This window comes from Nomascus leucogenys, chromosome X, assembly GCF_006542625.1.
Source record: "Nomascus leucogenys isolate Asia chromosome X, Asia_NLE_v1, whole genome shotgun sequence".
NCBI classification, from domain to species: Eukaryota; Metazoa; Chordata; class Mammalia; order Primates; family Hylobatidae; genus Nomascus; species Nomascus leucogenys.
In genome coordinates, this window is record NC_044406.1 from 119,353,673 (window position 1) to 119,372,319 (window position 18,647).

An 18,647-nucleotide genomic window follows, 5' to 3' on the forward strand; every position below is an offset into this window, starting at 1 on the left:
TAAGCAGCTGGAGATGTGGGATGGTAGGAGAGCAGTTAAGACTCGTGGTAATGACTTTATGTAAGTTATTTCCCACAGTGTTATAATAGTTAAAGAATGTTCATTGTAGGATTATCCACAACAGCCAAGAGGTGGAAGTAATCTACATGTCCACTGATGGATGAATGGATAAAAAATTGTGGTACATACATACAATGGAATATTACTCAGCCTTAAAAAGAAAGAAATCTTGTCACATGCTACAACATGGATGAACCTTGAGAAAATTATGCTGAGTGAAATAAACCAGTCACGGACAAATACTGCACGATTCCATCATATATGAGGTATCTAAAGTAGTCACAGAAGCAGAAAGTAAAATGGTGGTTGCTAAGGGCTGGGGGAGGGAAAAACAAGGAGTTGCTGTTCAATGGACAGAGTTTTAGTCACACAAGATGAAAATGTTCTAGAGATCTGTTGCACAACAATGTGCATATAAGTAACAATATTGTACTGTACACTTAAAAGTTTAAGAGGGCAGATTCCATGCTAGATTTTTTTTTACCCTAATAAAAAATAAATAAGTCTTAAAAAAAAGTTGAGGCCAGCCATGGTGGCTCACACCTATAATCTCAGCACTTTGGGAAGTTGAGGTGAGAGGATCACTTGAGCCCAAGAGTTTGAGCTTGCAGTGAGGTGCGAATGCGCCATTGCACTCCAGCCTAGGGGACAGAGGGAGACCCTATCTCAAAAAGGAAGAAGAAGCCAAAAGAGGGAGAGTAGGTAAGATCTGCATTATTTCTGGAGAAGAGAGAAAAGACAGAGGCTTAAGAAAGGACATCCGGATAATAGCCAGTTTCAGGTAGGATTAGGAAGAAGAACTAAGAAGGAAAGAGGCTGCCAGAGAAATAGGAACATTTAGCATCTCAGAGGCCATGGGTGATAGGGTTTTAAAGAGAAGGCTGTGCACCGCAGAGGAAAGAGAATGGCACTGGAAGTCTCAAGACCCGAGGTAGATTTCTAGTTCTTCCATATAGAGCAATCTCATTTCTTCTTTGAGCCCTGGTTTTATTGTCTGTAAAATCAAAGAACACCTATCCACATGAAAGTACTCTAAACTGTGATATGGAATACAAATGTAAGGAATTTTTGTTGTTGTTTTGCCTCCTTGGCCCCAGCAGTACTATATTACTTTTTTCTATTGCTCTTGTTGTTTAGTTATTATTATTTTTTTTATTGAGACAGACTCTGGCTCTGTCTCCCAGGCTGGAGCACAGTGGCACAATCTCAGCTCACTACAACCACTGCCTCCCGGACTGAAGCAATCCTCCCAAGTAGCTGGGACAATAGGCGTACCACCACACCCTGCTAATTTTTGTAGAGACAGGATTTCATCATGTTGCCCAGGCTGGTCTGGAACTCCTGGGCTCAAGCAATTCTCCCACCTCAGCCTCCTAAATTGCTGGGATTACAAGCATGAACCACCGTGCCCTGCCACTCTTGTCTTTATGTAGGTCTTCAGTTATGTGCCATAGCCTATCTATGTTAGACTGCTTGTGAGAAAACAAAATAGACATAACGTCCTAAGAAAAGAGGGTCAGCTAATGGCTCTTCCTTTGAAAGTTATCCAACCATTGGTTTTCAGAAGACTTCCAAGGTTGCATTTCTTTTTTTTGTTTGTTTGTTTTTAACTTTTGTTTTAAGTTCAGGGGTACATGTCTAGGTTTGTTATATAGGTAAACTTGTGTCATGAGGGTTTATTGTACAGGTTATTTCACCCCAAATTTGCATTTCTTATTATGCATTTCTTTTTATAAATGAGAAGAACCAAGGAAAACTCCAGTGAGAAACAGAGCCAACTGATTAGGTCAGTTCATTTTAGATAATGAAAAACAGGAAGTTACCCTTTTAAACTACCAAAGGTTGGAAATGGTGGGAGGAAAAGAAGGAGGCTACTGAAAACTTCACTTTCTAGAGCTTGTATAGTCTTTCCTTGAAGAGTTGATGAGATTGTGTGTTGCAGGGAATATAAGGGAATTGCAGAGAGCGGGTTCAATTTATTTTTAATTCCTGAGCATCACCATTTTTAGATTACATTTGGGTCAGCACTAATCAGTTACCTGCAAGGAAGCGGAGCTGATTCTTCACTTTCATCATTCCATCACCAGAGCCTCCAATGCACTCATCTTCGTCGTCACCGCAGTCTCCACTTTCAAACCCTTCCTCATCCAGGTTTTTATCCAGAACTCTACCTTTGGGCACAGACATGGTTCTCAGGAGCTGAAAGAAAACAACCAGGAATGCATCAGCTCTTCATATTTCTCACGTGGGTCTGCACAGTGTGTTATTAACAGGAGGCATTAAAAATGTTCAATGAATTACACAGACAGAAGCTGTAAAAAATCACTTTCAAATTTAAGTACGTGTAAACTGCTTATACTCTTTAGAGTTTCAGACTTCTGAACCTTTCCACAGCATTTGATGTGATGGTCTACTCCTTGACTCTACTTACATCATGCAGTAGCCAGAGTGTATATTGCATTAGATCTTCTCATACCATGGTATTTAAGCTCCTGAAAGTCTCCATGATACAATTCACTGATGAGGAACTTAAGACATGATAAGGCAAAGCTAAGAGGACACCAAGACCAGAAAAGATCCCTATGGAAGTCCCCAATAATCAAATTTACAGTCACTAAATTAAAACCACAAAATGCTTCCTACCAAATGAGGAGAATAGTAGTGCCATTTTATACACATGTACAATGACTACTTATAATCAATCATCATTATATATGACTTGATCACTAGAAAAATTGTTCAATATTCTCCTCTCCTGCAATTCCAATAAGATGCTTTTAAATTTATTTTGCTTTATTGTAGATAATATGCACACTAAGAGACATGTTTGTTTCACTCTGTGGTGTCTGGCTTTTCAGTCACATGGCCAATGCATTACTAATTTCATGGGACTCCTACCTTTCAAAAGTCTCTCCACTGACCCAGAGACCCAGCACACCGCACGAAGGGTCCCTGAGGGCCGTTGTCAGATTCCATCTTATTTTTTTCCTCGCCATCTCTCTCCAAGGCTTCATTCTCATATTCTGTTTTTGTCCTGGCTTCTTCCCCATCACCCATTTCTCATCCTAAATCTTAGACCCAACCCCTACTTTTAAAAGATAGCCAACAAAAGATTCAGGATATGCAGAAACTGAGATCTTTGTGACTGTGGAAGAGATATCCAGAAAGAAAAATTGCTGCAAACACAAGCTGGGGTTTCTGCGGTTTCCATCGTCCCTATGTTTATGTCATGGCTAAGTATAATTTTATGTTCTCCACCTGTGATTTAGCTGCCACCCCGAGATCTACTTGGAAAGAGCTACATACTACAGAGAAATGTGATTCTGCAGGTGGCTTTTACGTTTTTATTTTTATTTTTTAGCAAAGAAAGGAAAGTCCCAAAGAGGTTTCCGTTTTTGTTTTTGTTTTTGTTTTTTCTGGCCAACAACCTCTAACGGTATTGGAGAAGCCAATCTACCAACTGTCTCCCACTCCAGCACCACATTCACCCACTTCTGCTGCGCTCATCATACACAACTACATTTATTATATATAAATACAGGCTAAGATGAGCTAGATTAGTGGTTCTCAAACTTCTTGGTCTCAGGACTCCTTTATACTTACTGAGAACCATAGAGTTTATATAAGTTATTTTTGTTTATACAAGTTATATCTATCAACATTTACCATCTTAGAAATTATAACTGAGAAATTTTTAAAATATTTATTTGATAGCTTCTGTAAACATAACAAGAATGAACCCATGATGTGACATAAACATTTTTTTTTTTTGACACAGGGTCTGGATCCATCACCCAGGTGGGAGTGCAGTGGCATGATCATGGCTCACTGCAGCCTTGACCTCCCAGGCTCAAGCAATCCTCCCACCTCAGCTTCCTAAGTAGATGGGACTACAGGTGTGTGACACCATCCCCAGCTAATTTTTTGTTTTTTACTTTTTGTAGAGGCGAGGTCTCACTATGTTGCCCAGGCTAGAACATAAACATTTTTGAATGACAAACATATTTTCCCAGACATAAGATAATTCATAGGAATAGTGGCACTATTTAACAGTTTTATAAATCTCTTTGATGTCTAGCTTAATATAAGATAGCTGGATTGTCAAATCTGCTTCTCCACTCAATCTGCTGTGATATATGGTTTTGGTTGAAATATTTGCAGTTAATCCAACCTCCCACAGATATGTCATGGGAAAAGAGAGAAGTATTTTAGCAGACTTTTCAGATAATTGTGGAGATTTTTCTTTGATACTACATAAAAACTCAACAAGTAGTTAGTTGCAATGTGGAATATGAAACTATATAAATAAATATATCATATCCTGTTACATTTAAATCCACCTGTATGTTTTAAACTTTGAACATGCATTTTACTCATTTTGTATCATCATCCATGGGTCATCTGGAAAATACTGGCTCACTGAGCAATGCAGGTCTTCCCAATGTCAACACCTTTCATTATATGATATAAAAAATCACATTCGTTAATATTATCTCCAATCTCATCCGAAAAGTCTTTAAGTTTTGGGAAGCTCTCAAGCTCACAGTGGCAGATAAAAGTTTAAAACAATTTTCGGTTTTCTATTGAAAGCCTGAATTTTATTATTGGCAATAAATACTGCCAGTTGTTTTCCCTGAACTGACAGGCTCTCTTTGTTCCTTTCCAAGAAAATGTCTAGCAAGTATTCGAGTCTGCATAACTATAGTTTGTCAGTCATTCTCTCAAGTAAAAAATGAAACAGGAAGCTCACAGCTCAAATTTCTCACAAGTGCTTTTTCTTGAGATGCACATTGACATGGTTTACTGTGTAAATACTTTAAGTGTACTTCCCATTTTATAACACAGAATCTTTTAAAAGTGCAAGAGATGCGGTTTAATAAAATTAATAAATTTTTTACAGATTCAGCAATGCTATCCTTAAGTAAAACTGCCCTTTATTTTTCTGCAAGTACACACCAGTGATGAATACAATGACTACTAGTACATTTTGGTGCTATTGGCTTAATTCATTCTGTGGTGTCTTGATTCATACTGTGGCATCAAAGAGTTGTACTTGCCACTGCTTTTGAACCATTGTGCAAATATCAACACAGGGGAAAAGACAAATAACATCTTAGTACTGTTGTGCAAGTAGTTTTAACCTTGTGGATCCCTGGATTTCTTGGATTCCCAGGATCCATAAACCATTCTTTGAGAACAGCTAATCTAGCCTATAACATCACTTCAGTTTCACCAAAACCCCCAATGCCCTCCTTTATCATTATGTCTTATGAGAAATTTGCTTTCAATATAAGCATTTTTGTTAATTTTCAAGAATGCATCTTTTGTGTACATCATGGAATACCTGAATGAGAATTTTTCACACAAGTAGAATTTATGTTTAGATATAGATTAGTGAACTTGCTATTTCTCAAGCACATCTTGCATCTGTCCCTTTCATTAACACCTTCAGTACACATTCATTGAGACTGTACTATGAGCTGTTCTTCATTTGTGTCTGTTCAAAGCCCTCCATACTTTTAAGCCAAGTTCTAGTGCCATGTCATTAATAAAGTTTTCCTGGTAGGCAGTCATTATAGCTCTCCCTCTCCCTCTTCTACCACTGTTCCCTTTATCTGTACCTCCTAAATGCCACTTTCTGTATGCAATCCGGTATTATTTGTACACATGACTTCTCTCCACCACCATTCTGTGAGCTGCCCAGGGGTTTAATCTTATATATCTTTGAACCCCAGAGCATGTAAGGCAGTGTCTAGCACACAGTAGGCACTCAATATATGTGCTATTGAACTGAAGCAAAATGAAGTGTTATGGTATCTTTAATTCTTTAAAAGCTATTTCCACAACCTTATGAAAAAGGAGAAAGTCAAGGCCCAGATTAATTATAGAAGAATTTGTGAATGAATAGCTAAACATTTTTGGAGGACCTTGGCTAAGACCCTTAGCTAATCTTTGAGAGGCCATTTCCAACCTGTGTCCAATGCCCCCACTATTCTTGAGTAGCTCAGTTTAAAACAAAGTGCAATTAAACAAAAACCCTGTAAAACTTTGCCAGTGAAGTTACTTCTTTAGGTATTAAATCACTCCCATTCTCGTGACTAATTCAGCATGGAAGAAGGATTATAGTAGACTTTTAAGCCATTTTACACAGACAGCCGCTGATAAACCTAACCCTCACACATTAACAAAACAAACTCAAACCTAGAAATCTATTGTTAATGCAAAAATCTTAAAGAAGAAACTGAAGCTCCAGAGTGTTGAAAGAAGGGTAATGGGTCAGAGAGGAGGAATTGCCAGCAAGGAGTGGATTTAGTGCAGCCTGGAATTTGGCCCAGAAATCCAATTGCCTAATTACAATTCACAATATTGACCTTTCTGTTCCCTCTCTCAGTCTTTCAGACTGAACACTCACTTTATGAAAAGAAAATTATGAGGGACTTACTTACACACAAAAGCAGGTAACTTTAGGGGCCTAATGCTTTTGATTAACTGTCTGCCATTTTCAAAGGACACTGTCCTGCTAGCTTTTTAAAAGCCAAGGCACACAATAATGATTATCAATGTAAACTATCATATTAAAACCTACGTCGGAGTATTTCATTCCACTATCCCCATAGACATTCTGTTAACCTGACACTTCTGCTGTGCATTACTTTGCATACAGAGGATACCTTAGTGGAAGTGCACAAGGCCCTTCACATTCCAGCTTTTTCTACAGCCACTACTGTCTGTGCAACTGTTTTAGCCACTGAGACTATTACAGTTGCCTAAGCATACAATCAACTTTCTTTTAGAATCTAATAAATATTTTAAATATGCAAGTATCAAATATAGAAACGTGAAAGGAAAAGGAAACAAGAAAACCCGTAATTCCCAAACTTTAATAAACAATGTTTGTGTTTTCAAAGGTCAGCACTTTTTAATGCTTGTTTTTAAATTGAACTTGTATTTGGGAAGCAGATTGACTTGAGTTCGAATGCTACTTTTTCCACTTATTAAAATTGTATTCTCAGACAAGCTGCTTAATCTCCCTAAACCTCAGTGTCCTCATCTATAAAATGAGAGAAATAACGCCTGCCTCACAGAATTGTTGTAATGAGTAAATGTGATAAATGTCATACTTTAAATGGGATGATGCATCTATCCATTAAGGGATCTATCAACATTTACTTAACCATTTTTCTAATACTGAATATTTGCATTGTTTCCTGTTATTTTGCTTTTATAAACAAAAATGTAATCATCAGGAACATTCACATAACTCTTTTCATATTTTGGATTATTTCCTTAGTAAGGATACTGGGTCAAAGGGTATGTACCTACTTACACACTATGGGAGTGATTCTCTAAATTCCATAAGAATCACCAGGATGCTTATTAAAAAATTAGCCTCGCTAAACTCTTATACATGTTGATAGGAATGTAAATTAGCACAGGCACTATGGAAAATAATATGGAGGTTTCTCAAAAAACTAAAAATAGAACTGCCCTATGGTCCAGTAATCCCACTACTGGGTATTTATTCAAAGGAAAAGAAATGAGTATATTAAAGAGATATCAGCACTCCTATGTTTATTGCAGCACTACTCACAATAGCCAAGATTTGGAATCAACCTATAATGTCCGTCAACAGATGAATGGATGAAGAAAATGTGGTGTATATACACAATGGAATAATACTTGGCCATAATAAATAACAAAATCCTGTCATTTGAGGCCATATGGATGAGCCTGGAGGACATTATGTTAAGTGAAATAAGTCAGGCATAGAAAGATAAATGCCCCACATTCTCGTTCATATGTAGGAGCTAAAAAAAAGTTGAGCTCATAGAAGTAGAGAATAGTGGTTACTAGAGTCTGGGAAGGGGAAGAGAGGGAGAGATTAGCCAATAGATACAAAATTACAGCTAGATAGGAGGAATTAGTTCTAGTGTTCTATACCAGGGTCCCCATACTGCAGGAGGTGAGTAGCAGGTGAGCACCTGAGTTCTGCCTTCTATCAGATCAGCGGTAGCATTAGATTCTCATAGGAATGGGAGCCCTATTGTGAACTACACATGCAAAGGATCTAGGTGGCACTCCTTATGAGAATCTAATGCCTGATGATCTGAGGTGAAACAGTTTCATTCCGAAACCAGCACACCCCTGGTCCATGGCAAAATTGTCTTCCACAAAACTGGTCCCTGGTATCAAAAAGGTTGGGGACCACTGTTCTATACTACTGTAGGATGAATATGGTTAATAATAATTTATTGTATATTTTCTAGAAGCTAGAAGAGAGGATTTGAATGTCCACAACACAAAATAAATGTTTGAGGTAATGGATATGCTAATTACCCTGATTTAATCACTACACATTGTATACACGTATTGAAATATCACTCTGTGTCCCGTAAATATGTACAATTATGTGTCAACCAAAAATAAAAGGAAAAACAAAGAATTAAACATTTTTTAAGTTGAAAGGTATTTTATAGGAAAAAGAAAAATATCTAAGATAATACATATTGTAGAAGTAATATTTAAATAACAAGTAATTCAATGTGTAGCCATAATTCCCCCAAACACCTAAGAGAAACATAAGTTTTTTAGTGTACAAACAGTCTTGATGGCTTACATTTTTGTGTTGATATTGAGCTCTTGGCAATCATTCAATCATTTCTTTCCCAATTATATTCAGGTCAGCAATTTTGACAAAATAAATACAAATTGTGATTTTGAAAAAAATAAAAAGGCAAAAGTTAAAAAAAAAAAAAAAAAGACACGCTCCCTGGCCCAATTCACTCACAGAGTTTCTGATTTGGTGAATCTGGGATGGAGCACACAGATCTGCATCTATTTTTTTTGAGCCGGGGTCTCACTATGTTGCCTAGGCTGGTCTCAAACTCCTGGGCTCAAGCAAGCCTCTTGCCTCAGCTTCCTGAGTAGCTAGTACTACAGGCACATGCCTAACTAGATCTGTCCCCCTCATCTTACTGTGAGTGAACCGCAGACCACTCCTTACTCTTTCAAAAAGGCTGTTCCAATATTACTCTGCTTCCCAGAATCCCACTGAAACCATCTTTTGACAAGAGCCACCAGAGCACCATGCATGTTGGAATCTTTAGTAAATGCTCTTCAAATCATGTGTTTAAAAGTAAATATAATATGATGATTTCCTTTTCAGTTAGGTATGGATATCTTGACCTTTTGTCTTTGTAGTTAAGGAAAATACCCTTGTATAAAGGTGATTGACTTCATTTGATTAGACAGGGAAACATTTAAAGTTAGCCTTGGAACAGGTACTCAGGGTTGTGTGATAAAAGGAAACAAAAAGCCTGGAATAATTACTTAGGAAAATTAGAAACACAATGAAAGGGAAAAAAGGGCTTTCTGAAGTACAACAATTTCATATTTTTAAAGCCATAACCAATATAACAAAAGGGTACGGCAGCATGGGACAATGAGATTTGGCTGAAGCTCTTTTTGTGCTTGGTCCATGGGAGATCAAAGGACATACTTACTGTTCTGAAAGGGATCAAATATGTTGAAATTAGACCAGTGAGAGCAGCAAGTCTTGATCTGTCTATATGGTATAAATAATATGCCTCTTGGAATTGTCTTGATTGCAAAGATATGAACCTTATCAGCCACACACTGTGCTGGGGTTTTACATATGTTCTCTCACATAATCCTCAATACTCTCCACCAGTTTGTATAACAGGGAAGACTGCCATCCCCATTTCACACGTTAAGGGAAGACATTGAAGCTCAGAGGGGGGACATAACTTGACCAAGTTACTGAGTAAGTAATAGAGATCTCATTAACGATAACATATTTGTCCCCCGGGTCCAGAACTCTTCAAAAGAAACATGTGTCTTAGGTAAAGACATCAACGAATGGGGCCTTCATTGTACATTTTTGCCATCTTTACTGCCTTTAGCTCAGATAATTTCCATTTCAATTCCATTTTCTCAGATGCTGGGCATTAACTATAACTTGATGGGAAAACTTTTCACTATTGGGTGGGAGGACCAGAAGGGGGAGATAAGCACTGGGCATTGAATAACATTGGATGCCTCCTGCTTACTTTCCCCAGGCTTGTCATCTACTGTGTTTTAAATAACCAAACTATCTCATCATGAACAGGTTTGTTTTGAAAAGCTGCAGACAGCTGGTTAGTACAGAATGAAAAATTCCATTACTGCTGCTACATGGCTAAGAGTTTGCTTGACTTTAAGCTTTTTAGCATTTAAAAAAAAATAAAGGGATAAGTAGCAAAATAGATACTGCAAATATGGGACGATACATATTTTAAGGATTTAGCTGGTTTTGTCTCTTTTGGCTACTCACATACTTTCTGTAGGCATTTTTTAATATCTGGAATCCAGGTTACATTTTAAAGCTATTAAGCTGGGCTTATAAAACTGATTTTGAACTATTTGGATGCTCAGCTTTATACAACCTGCAAAATGTGCTTTGGGGTCCTGGCTTTCCGTATCCACAGCAATGTAAACACATGCTTTACTGTTTGTATTTGAGTAGCATAAGCTAATGGAAAACAAATGTGGTGACTCCAGTGAAGCCCAGCTTTTTTGGAATGCCATTATTATTTATACGTTGTGCACATCCACAAGGCCTAGCACGTGACCTGTGCTTTGCGTGCACACTCTCTTTGAACGAATGCACCAAACCACAGCCACAACTAATTGGAAACAATTGCAACTCCACACATTTGAGATAAAGCCAGAACCCAAATGTATAGACCTAGAATTAATGGCTATATATGCACTTCACACGTTGGGGGGCAATAAAGTATAGCAGTTAAGGGCATGAGCTTTGGAATCTGACCAGCATGGATGTGAATCCCTACTCAGCCTACTTACTAGCTGTGTGACTTTGGGCAAGTCACTTAAACTCTGTGAGCTTCACTTGCCTCACCTGTAAAATGGGGGATAATACTATTTATTATCTTCACAGGGCTGTTGAAATATTAAATAAAATAGCACCATTCACCTTTCATATAGTTCCATGTCTTCTTCTTTTCTAGAACTTTCCACTGTTTGTAATTATATATTCCCTGTTGCATCCCCACTAGACTAACAAGGGATAAAAGTGTGTTCGGTTCCCAGTGCCTGGCACAGTGTCTGGTACAAAGTAATGTTCAGTAAACATTAAATGGATGAATGAACAAATAAATAGAATAATGCATGTAAAGTGCTTAGCACATTGCCTGGAAAGGTAATGTAATAAGTTCTTGGACATGTTAACTCTTCTGCTCAGAATAATGATGATGATCTTGAAGAGGAAAAGAGGAGGAGGAGGAGGGGTAGTAGTAGCAGCCATAGCAGCAGACATAAGAGCTTGTTACAAATACCTCCTAAGGCAAAAAAAGTAATACTCCATGGCCACACACTGAAGCACTAGAAAGAAGGCTGGGTGGAATTTTTGTGGGTCTGGGAAAACCCTTCTGGATGCTCCCAGTAAGATAAGAGTCTGTGTACCAAGGATGCACACAGAGATGTTTAATGACAAAGAAGAGAGACCTGCTAGAGGCTGTGCTTCCATATGGTATCAGCAAAGCTACCCACACCCACATATGTTCTTGCCTGAGCCTTGCTTCCACATCTGCCTCTGATCCACAGAACACACTTTCTCTACCACTTCCAGCTTTCCCAATTCTTACTTTATGGTTTGTGAATGCAGCAGTGAAACTTATGAAAATATGTCCCCCTTGGCCGGGTGCGGTGGCTCACGCTTGTAATCCCAGCACTTTGGGAGGCCGAGGCGGGCAGATCACGAGGTCAGGAGATCGAGACCACGGTGAAACCCTGTCTCTACTAAAAATACAAAAAATTAGCCGGGCGTGGTGGCGGGCGCCTGTCGTCCCAGCTACTCGGAGAGGCTGAGGCAGGAGAATGGCGTGAACCTGGGAGGCGGAGGTTGCAGTGAGCCGAGATCGCGCCACTGTACTCCAGCCTGGGTGACAGAGCGAGACTCCGTCTCAAAAAAAAAAAAAAAAAAAATGTCCCCCTGTTAAATGGATAGGAAACAAATAAACAAACAAAACACCGGGATGTGAAGAAGCCGACCCAGGATGGAATTAAATCCATTTCAGTGGGGCTCCTTCCCCAGTGGTAGAAATGGTTCTCTGTAGTTCTAAGAAACTGTCCACTACCTCAAAGTGGAAAATTTCCAATAATATTACCAATAATATTACCAATAGCTTAGAAGTGTACAGAGTTTGATTCTTTTCCAAGAGGAGGCATAGCATGGTGGTTAAAGGTTCATACTCTGGAGTCAGAAAACTTGGATTCAAATCGAGTCTATCATTTACTAGCCTTGTTACTATAAATAAGCTATTATTTTATTTACTTTTTTGAAACAGGGTCTTGCTCTGTTGCCCAGGCTGGAGTGTGGTGGAGTGATCACAGCTTACTGCAGCCTTGAGCAATCCTCCTGCCTCAGCCTTCTGAGTAGCTAGGACTACAGGTGCATGCCACCACGCCTGAATACTTTTGAAATTTTTTTTGTAGAGACAGAGTCTCCCTATATTGCCCAGGCTGGTTTTGAACTCTTGGGCTCAAGTGATCCTCTCACCTTGGCCTCACAAAGTGCTTGGATTACAGGTGTGAGTCACTGTGCTCAGCCAATAAGTTATTCTTTAACCTCACCGAGTTCCATGTTTCTTCTCTATGAGTATAATAATACTTGTATCCATCTCCCACATTGTGTAATTACGGGGATTAAATGTAATCTGTGTAAAGCACTGAGCTTAGTATCTGGTGCACAGCACTCACAAAATATTAATATTATACATGAGAAACTACATATTTATAAAATCTGAATTTCCAAACAGGATAAATTCAGAATTTTTGGTATAGGTTAACATTCAGTTATGGCCTGGGTAAGGCTAAATCTGGAGAACATGGTAAGCCCTCAATAAATCTTCATTATTGAGTCACAACTATTAGCGTTTTATGATTTTTATAATTAAAAGCTGCTGTATCTGTTCTCTTAGTTGATCTATATGGGACCCCTGTGAGGCAGCAGGGCAGGTATTATTAGCCTCATTTTACAAATGAGGAAATGAGAGCCGAGAGAGATGTGGGGCAACATGTCCATTTTCAGCCTGAAAACTTTCTTCAGGGTAGCTAGCATAAAGTTGTTAGGATTTGGAATGGGGCCAGGAAGGAGGGGTTTTGAACTCCAGTATTAATCTGGAAAGGGCATAGCCCTGGGACTAGCACAATGCCTGACACATAGTAGGTTCTCAAGACATGTTTGGTAACTGAATGAATGAACCAATGGGTTAAGAAATTAGTAAGTAGCTTATTCACTGATTTTTTTTTCTTTCTTTCTTTTTAATAGAAATGGGGGTCTCGCTATGTTGCCCAGGCTGGTCTAGGGACTCCTGGGCTCAAGCAATCCTCTTGCCTTGACCTTACAAAGTTCTGGAATTACAGGCATGAGCCACTGTGCCAGCCCTATTCATCGACTTGATTTTTTTCCAACCTCTGTCTCTTTGACCGGTCTGATATGCCATTGCTGTTTTCCTGGTATGGTAATAGCTGATTCCTGCCAGGGAGCCCTGACTCCACAGCTAGACAGCAAGACAGCTGAACAGACGGACTGAGTGATTGACTACCAGCATTTACTTTATTGGGCTACCATGAAAGGCAGGTACCATCTTTCCCCACAGATGAGGGAGACTCTTCCATGAGGGAGTAGGGCAAAGTCAAAGAGGAAGGCAGTCATTTGATCTTTTTAGGCAAAGGAACCAGCTAACCCAAAGGGATGTGGCCAAGCAAAGCACCAAGTGGCTAAACAAGGTTACCGGACCCACCCAGGGAGCCTCTGCCAATTCCCAGATAAGTATTCTCTTTGCTAGGTTAGTCTCCTGTGTGTGTTAATTCTGGGCTCTGTAATGCCCTCTTTGAGGGTCTCCAGCCTTACTAGAGTAAAGCTCAGTTTAAGGGGCCAAAAGCCCCACACAGTCCAGTCACAGTTATAAAGGCTGGACCTGAGATTGGCCTAGGCCCAAAAAGCTTAGCCAGATCAGGCTGATTTGCCAGCTGTGGCAGCAAAGTGCAAACACAGCAAGGCACCTTTGCAGGCCACCAAGTTCAAATTCTCCCTGAAGGTCTCTGAGCCTTGCTACCCGCTTTGTGGAAGATTGGTGACATTTTTGTCCCTAAACCAGTTTTTGTGAAAAGCCACAACGACAAAATATAACTTTTTTTCTGGAAGAAAAACCTGCTTCAAAGACATCTATGGAACCCCACAGCCCTGCTCCATTTCCAAATAAATCACCTCAGTTAGATGAGGGCCACTGACAGAGGGCAAGGGTCCTGGGGTGAGAGTATACCAAGATATTACATATTTCTTCAGGGAACTGAGGTTACACAGACATGAGCTGAACATTTACTATTGTCCAAATGCATAAATGTGATTCATTCCAAATAGACATCTTGTGGTTATACTTTTGGGAAATGAGAATTCTTGCCTCTAAAAATAACATCTGTGTATGAACCACAGCAGCCATGTCATCAAGCACTGGGCTTGAAGAGTCAACCTCAATGACTGGGGGACATCGGTTCACTATTCTTCCAGAAGGCCTCTAGTCCACTGAGGATTAATGAGATGCCTCTAGTTTCTGATAAAGCTTTCTTCCTTTAAAGACTAGGTCTAGATCAGGGTTTATAAATAGGTTTTCAGTGAGAGCAGTTTTCCTGTTCTGGTATACTATTTGAAGAATATGAATTTTTAAATATGTTTCAGATAATTGAGACTGGGACTTGAAAAACTCTATTTTGAGCTTCTAGTTTCCTTGGAGGTCAGAGATTTTCAAGCCTTTCTCTTCCCAAATTTTAGGTCACCGAATCCTAAGGGTGAAATGGGCTCTCTCTCAGGAAACATGAATAAAATCATTACAATATTCCTATCTAATCATACACCTTTACAGGCTGAAGCAACAGCAGCAAAGGAATGGTACCCTTGTATATTTTTTAGCTTCACTCCTTAAGTAAACATTAACTTAAGAAATGCTCAGGTCATTCTTTTAAATATTAAAAACTGGGACATGTCCTAAAACAGTGCTTTGTTTGGTAAATACAGCATTAAAGATGCTAAAATGATTGGGTCTCTCTGAATTCAGCATGTATAGCTTTTGTAACATGTTGGTCACAGAAGACCACTAGAGCACTAGACTCTTAGTGGGCCATTGGCAAGCCAAGTTATATTCTGCAGCTACCAAATGATTAAGTACTTCCTTGTTGTAGTGTAGTTCTCTTTTCTGTACCTCAAGTGGTTTGACTGGCATGGTCAAACAGTGGATGAAGGAATGTGAAATTGAACGGAACTGCTGGTATTCTCCAATAGGAAGGAATTTGAGCCCTGCTTTTGGTAATTATTTAGGACATTGTTTGAAAGGATATCACTGAACACCGTAGTTCAACTTAAGCTTAGCCATTCGTAATTTGAATATATTTACTACCTTGTTGGCATCCCATATTAGGTCAGACGGTCTTTTAACAAAATTCATTGTCATTTAACATCATTTAACATCTACTTATTATTGATATTGGTGAACATTCTCTCAATTTTAGCTTAGTTAATTCTACCATATCCTTACATGTTTTTTCCACAGTTGTAAAATTTTCTATTGGGTTGACTGTACAGGCTTACAAAATAATTTCTACTTAATATCGGCCTAAACTAACCTTCACAAAATAATTGCTACTTGGCATTTGCCTAAACTAACATTCACATCGACCTTTCATCCCCTAAAACACTAGCTGATTTAGTGTATCTATATACTTGTCTTGGGGTAGCATAGCTTAGGTTAATTTCACTTCTCTGAAACAAGAATACAGTTGGAATTTAGTTCAGATACAATCATTTCCATGCTCATCTGGGTGTCTCTCATCATTGCCTCTTATTCTTGAATTCCAAACCTCATCAAGCATTCCCAGGACAGGCCTCTTGTTTTTCCTAAGAAGGTTATTAGAATTTAACCACAAGGTCTGGGAAGAGCATCATGTAACCAAGTCCAGCTAATTTGTACTCAGTGTTGGGCAGTGCTTGAACTCTTCCTATTTTGGCTAGGTATAGTCTGGTAGAGATTCTGGTGAATTATTTTCTCTGTTGGCCTTCTTTGGTGGATAGGGTGTGCACATTTTGCTTGCTCCTGGGACTGAAGTGTTTGGCTGGGTTTCTTACTTGGAATCCTTTTCTATCCCACAAAATTGTTTGGTGATGATGGTGGTGATAGAGTGGTAGGAACAGCAGAAGGTAAGTGTGGGAAGGGAAAAGGACAGCTTATAACAGGCTACAGTCAACACACTTACAGTTCCACCTTTCTCTTTACTGAGCTCAGTAGGTAACAATGTCTTGACTAGTTCTAACGTGGGCTTCTCCATCATCCTCTGAGATTCCTTGTAGTCATGTTCAATTAACATTTTGTTAAATAAACAGCTGTTACCCTCCCCCATAACATTTAACCCCCTTTTGATATACCAGGTAATATACACACAGTCTTAATATCATGTTCGTTCAACGTAATTCTTCTGGATACAGCTATGGTAATTTCCGTCTATGAAGAAATCAACTTGAATGCCCTAGCTAGATGCAACAGGAGAGGGGATGGCTGGGAAATGGGGCACTTGCCTCTCAGAGGATGGCATCTAGTATGAGAAATGGAGATATTAGATGTATCGATCACCCAGAAGTGCTCAGCATTATATTCAACACCTTACAAGGGAATTAGAAAAGAGTTGGGAAGAAAGTCACAGACTGGAATGGTAAGTGAGTTAGAAAGGACCTGAGAGAGCATATGGTAAAATCCCCCACCCCACCGCCCCCCCCACCCCCGACTTTACAGGGGAAGACAGAAAGTCTACGAAGACAATAGATAGTAAAGCCTTTCAACCACACCAGTGCTATAAATAATGCTAGGTTTCTGCCTAATCCTTGGGGATAACACAGGAGAATCAGTTGAGGGCAGGTAAAGTGAAAAAGAAGTAAAAGAATGTGAGAACTGTAAAATGAGTTTAAGTTCCAGTAGGGGAAAACGAAGTTCTTCTTCCTGAATCCTTAGCAAAACCTTGCCAAATAACAGGCTAGGGGGAGAGCAACACAGCCCCTGGGTGTGGGTGGGGTGTGGGTGGGGGTGTGGGTGGGGGGTGGAGCATGTAGCGGCCAATTTCCAGGTTGGTGTGAGTAAGTGGTAGTTACAGAACATAGAGCCTACCCTCATATAGTTCACAAGGAGTTCCTTTCTGCAAGGTGTGGAAATGTAGTGGAATAAAACCAGCTCAGTGCAAGAAGAGGAAAAGGCTTGGTTCCTATACTCAAATCATCAACTCCTACAACCTTTCAAAGTTCTCATTCTGATCCACTCCTGATTAAGTGGATAAATCAAATGCCCTTTTATTTTCTCCTATTCATTTCTTTCTATCTATTCCCAAGTAATTCCAGTTGAAAGCATCTTAGAGAGGCTTAATCATACTAAAATCATTGCATTTGCATTCAATTACACATAATTCCATTTTGTTTCCCAGTCTCTCATATACATTTAAGCATTTGATCAATTTTGTTAATATAAATGGTAAACTAAATTATCATGCCTTTCAACTAAATCAAAACTTCAAATATGTTGCTGCCCCAGAGATGAAATTTGGTGGGATGATTATAATTTATACATCTTTAAATAGCAACTATATTTAAGGACTACCATGACATTTCAGATGGTCGACATCTTGTGTTTTCATGTTTCTGGAAAGAGGCAGGAACATATACAGTGCAATCATCACTGAAGTTGTATGTAGTGATTCCACAAGTTTGAACTAAATTCTAGCATCACCATCTGTGAGCTGGCCATGAAGAGACCTTTTGCCATAAAATGCACCACTCACAACATCAGAGACAGAGTGCCCAACAAATTCACATGCTTAGGCACTCACACTTAAGCAGATACCTTAATTAATGGAAAGGAGATACATAACTTCCCTAACAAGTAATATAAAACACGGAGGGCCACGGGAATTTGGAGGAGGTTGCTGCTGCTGCTAATCAAGTACTTCTTCTTCCCAAAACATGGCCTTACCCCACCCCATCCCAGCTTGACTTCTGTTTCTAGGCATGCCCGCCAGAAATAAGATTTATTTTCCATCAACTCAACTGGGAAAACAGTTCCTTTATTTTTGGCATTAAAACATTTGCTCCTTTATGTAGGTCAAAACTTTACCCTTAGAAATATTATCTTGCTTTTAGAGAAGCACACTCATTCACTGTATTGCTTTGTAAAATTTCACTTTCTAGCCCTATGGTAAATAATTATCGAAGTCTGCTATTTCTCGCACCTCTCTCTCCCTCTCTCGCCTTCCTTGTAATTTACAGCACTTCTCAGCACTCAGTCTAGCTGACAGGGAAACAAAGAAACAGTACCTTCAATTGGACAAGGTTGGTCTTCTCTATTTGCTTCTCCTCAGATGACCCAGTCTTTTAAAATGGCCCTTGAATGCTCAATGCTTGCCTATTCACTCATCTAACTGGGGAACCTCTTCCATGCTTCAGGTCCTGCACTCTGGCAAAATCTATCTGTCAA

General features: G+C 39.2%; 1 protein-coding gene across 3 annotated transcripts in view; it reads right to left on the reverse strand.

Moving 5' to 3' along the window:
• Positions 1-18,647, reverse strand: part of GPC3 (glypican 3) — a 467,577-nt gene that overhangs the window by 61,132 nt on the left and 387,798 nt on the right. For all 3 annotated transcript variants that reach the window (XM_003272634.4, XM_003272633.4, XM_003272635.4), the window contains one exon: positions 2,100-2,259. In XM_003272634.4, coding sequence (XP_003272682.1) covers positions 2,100-2,259 — 160 coding nt within the window. The remainder of the gene's footprint in view (positions 1-2,099; positions 2,260-18,647) is intronic.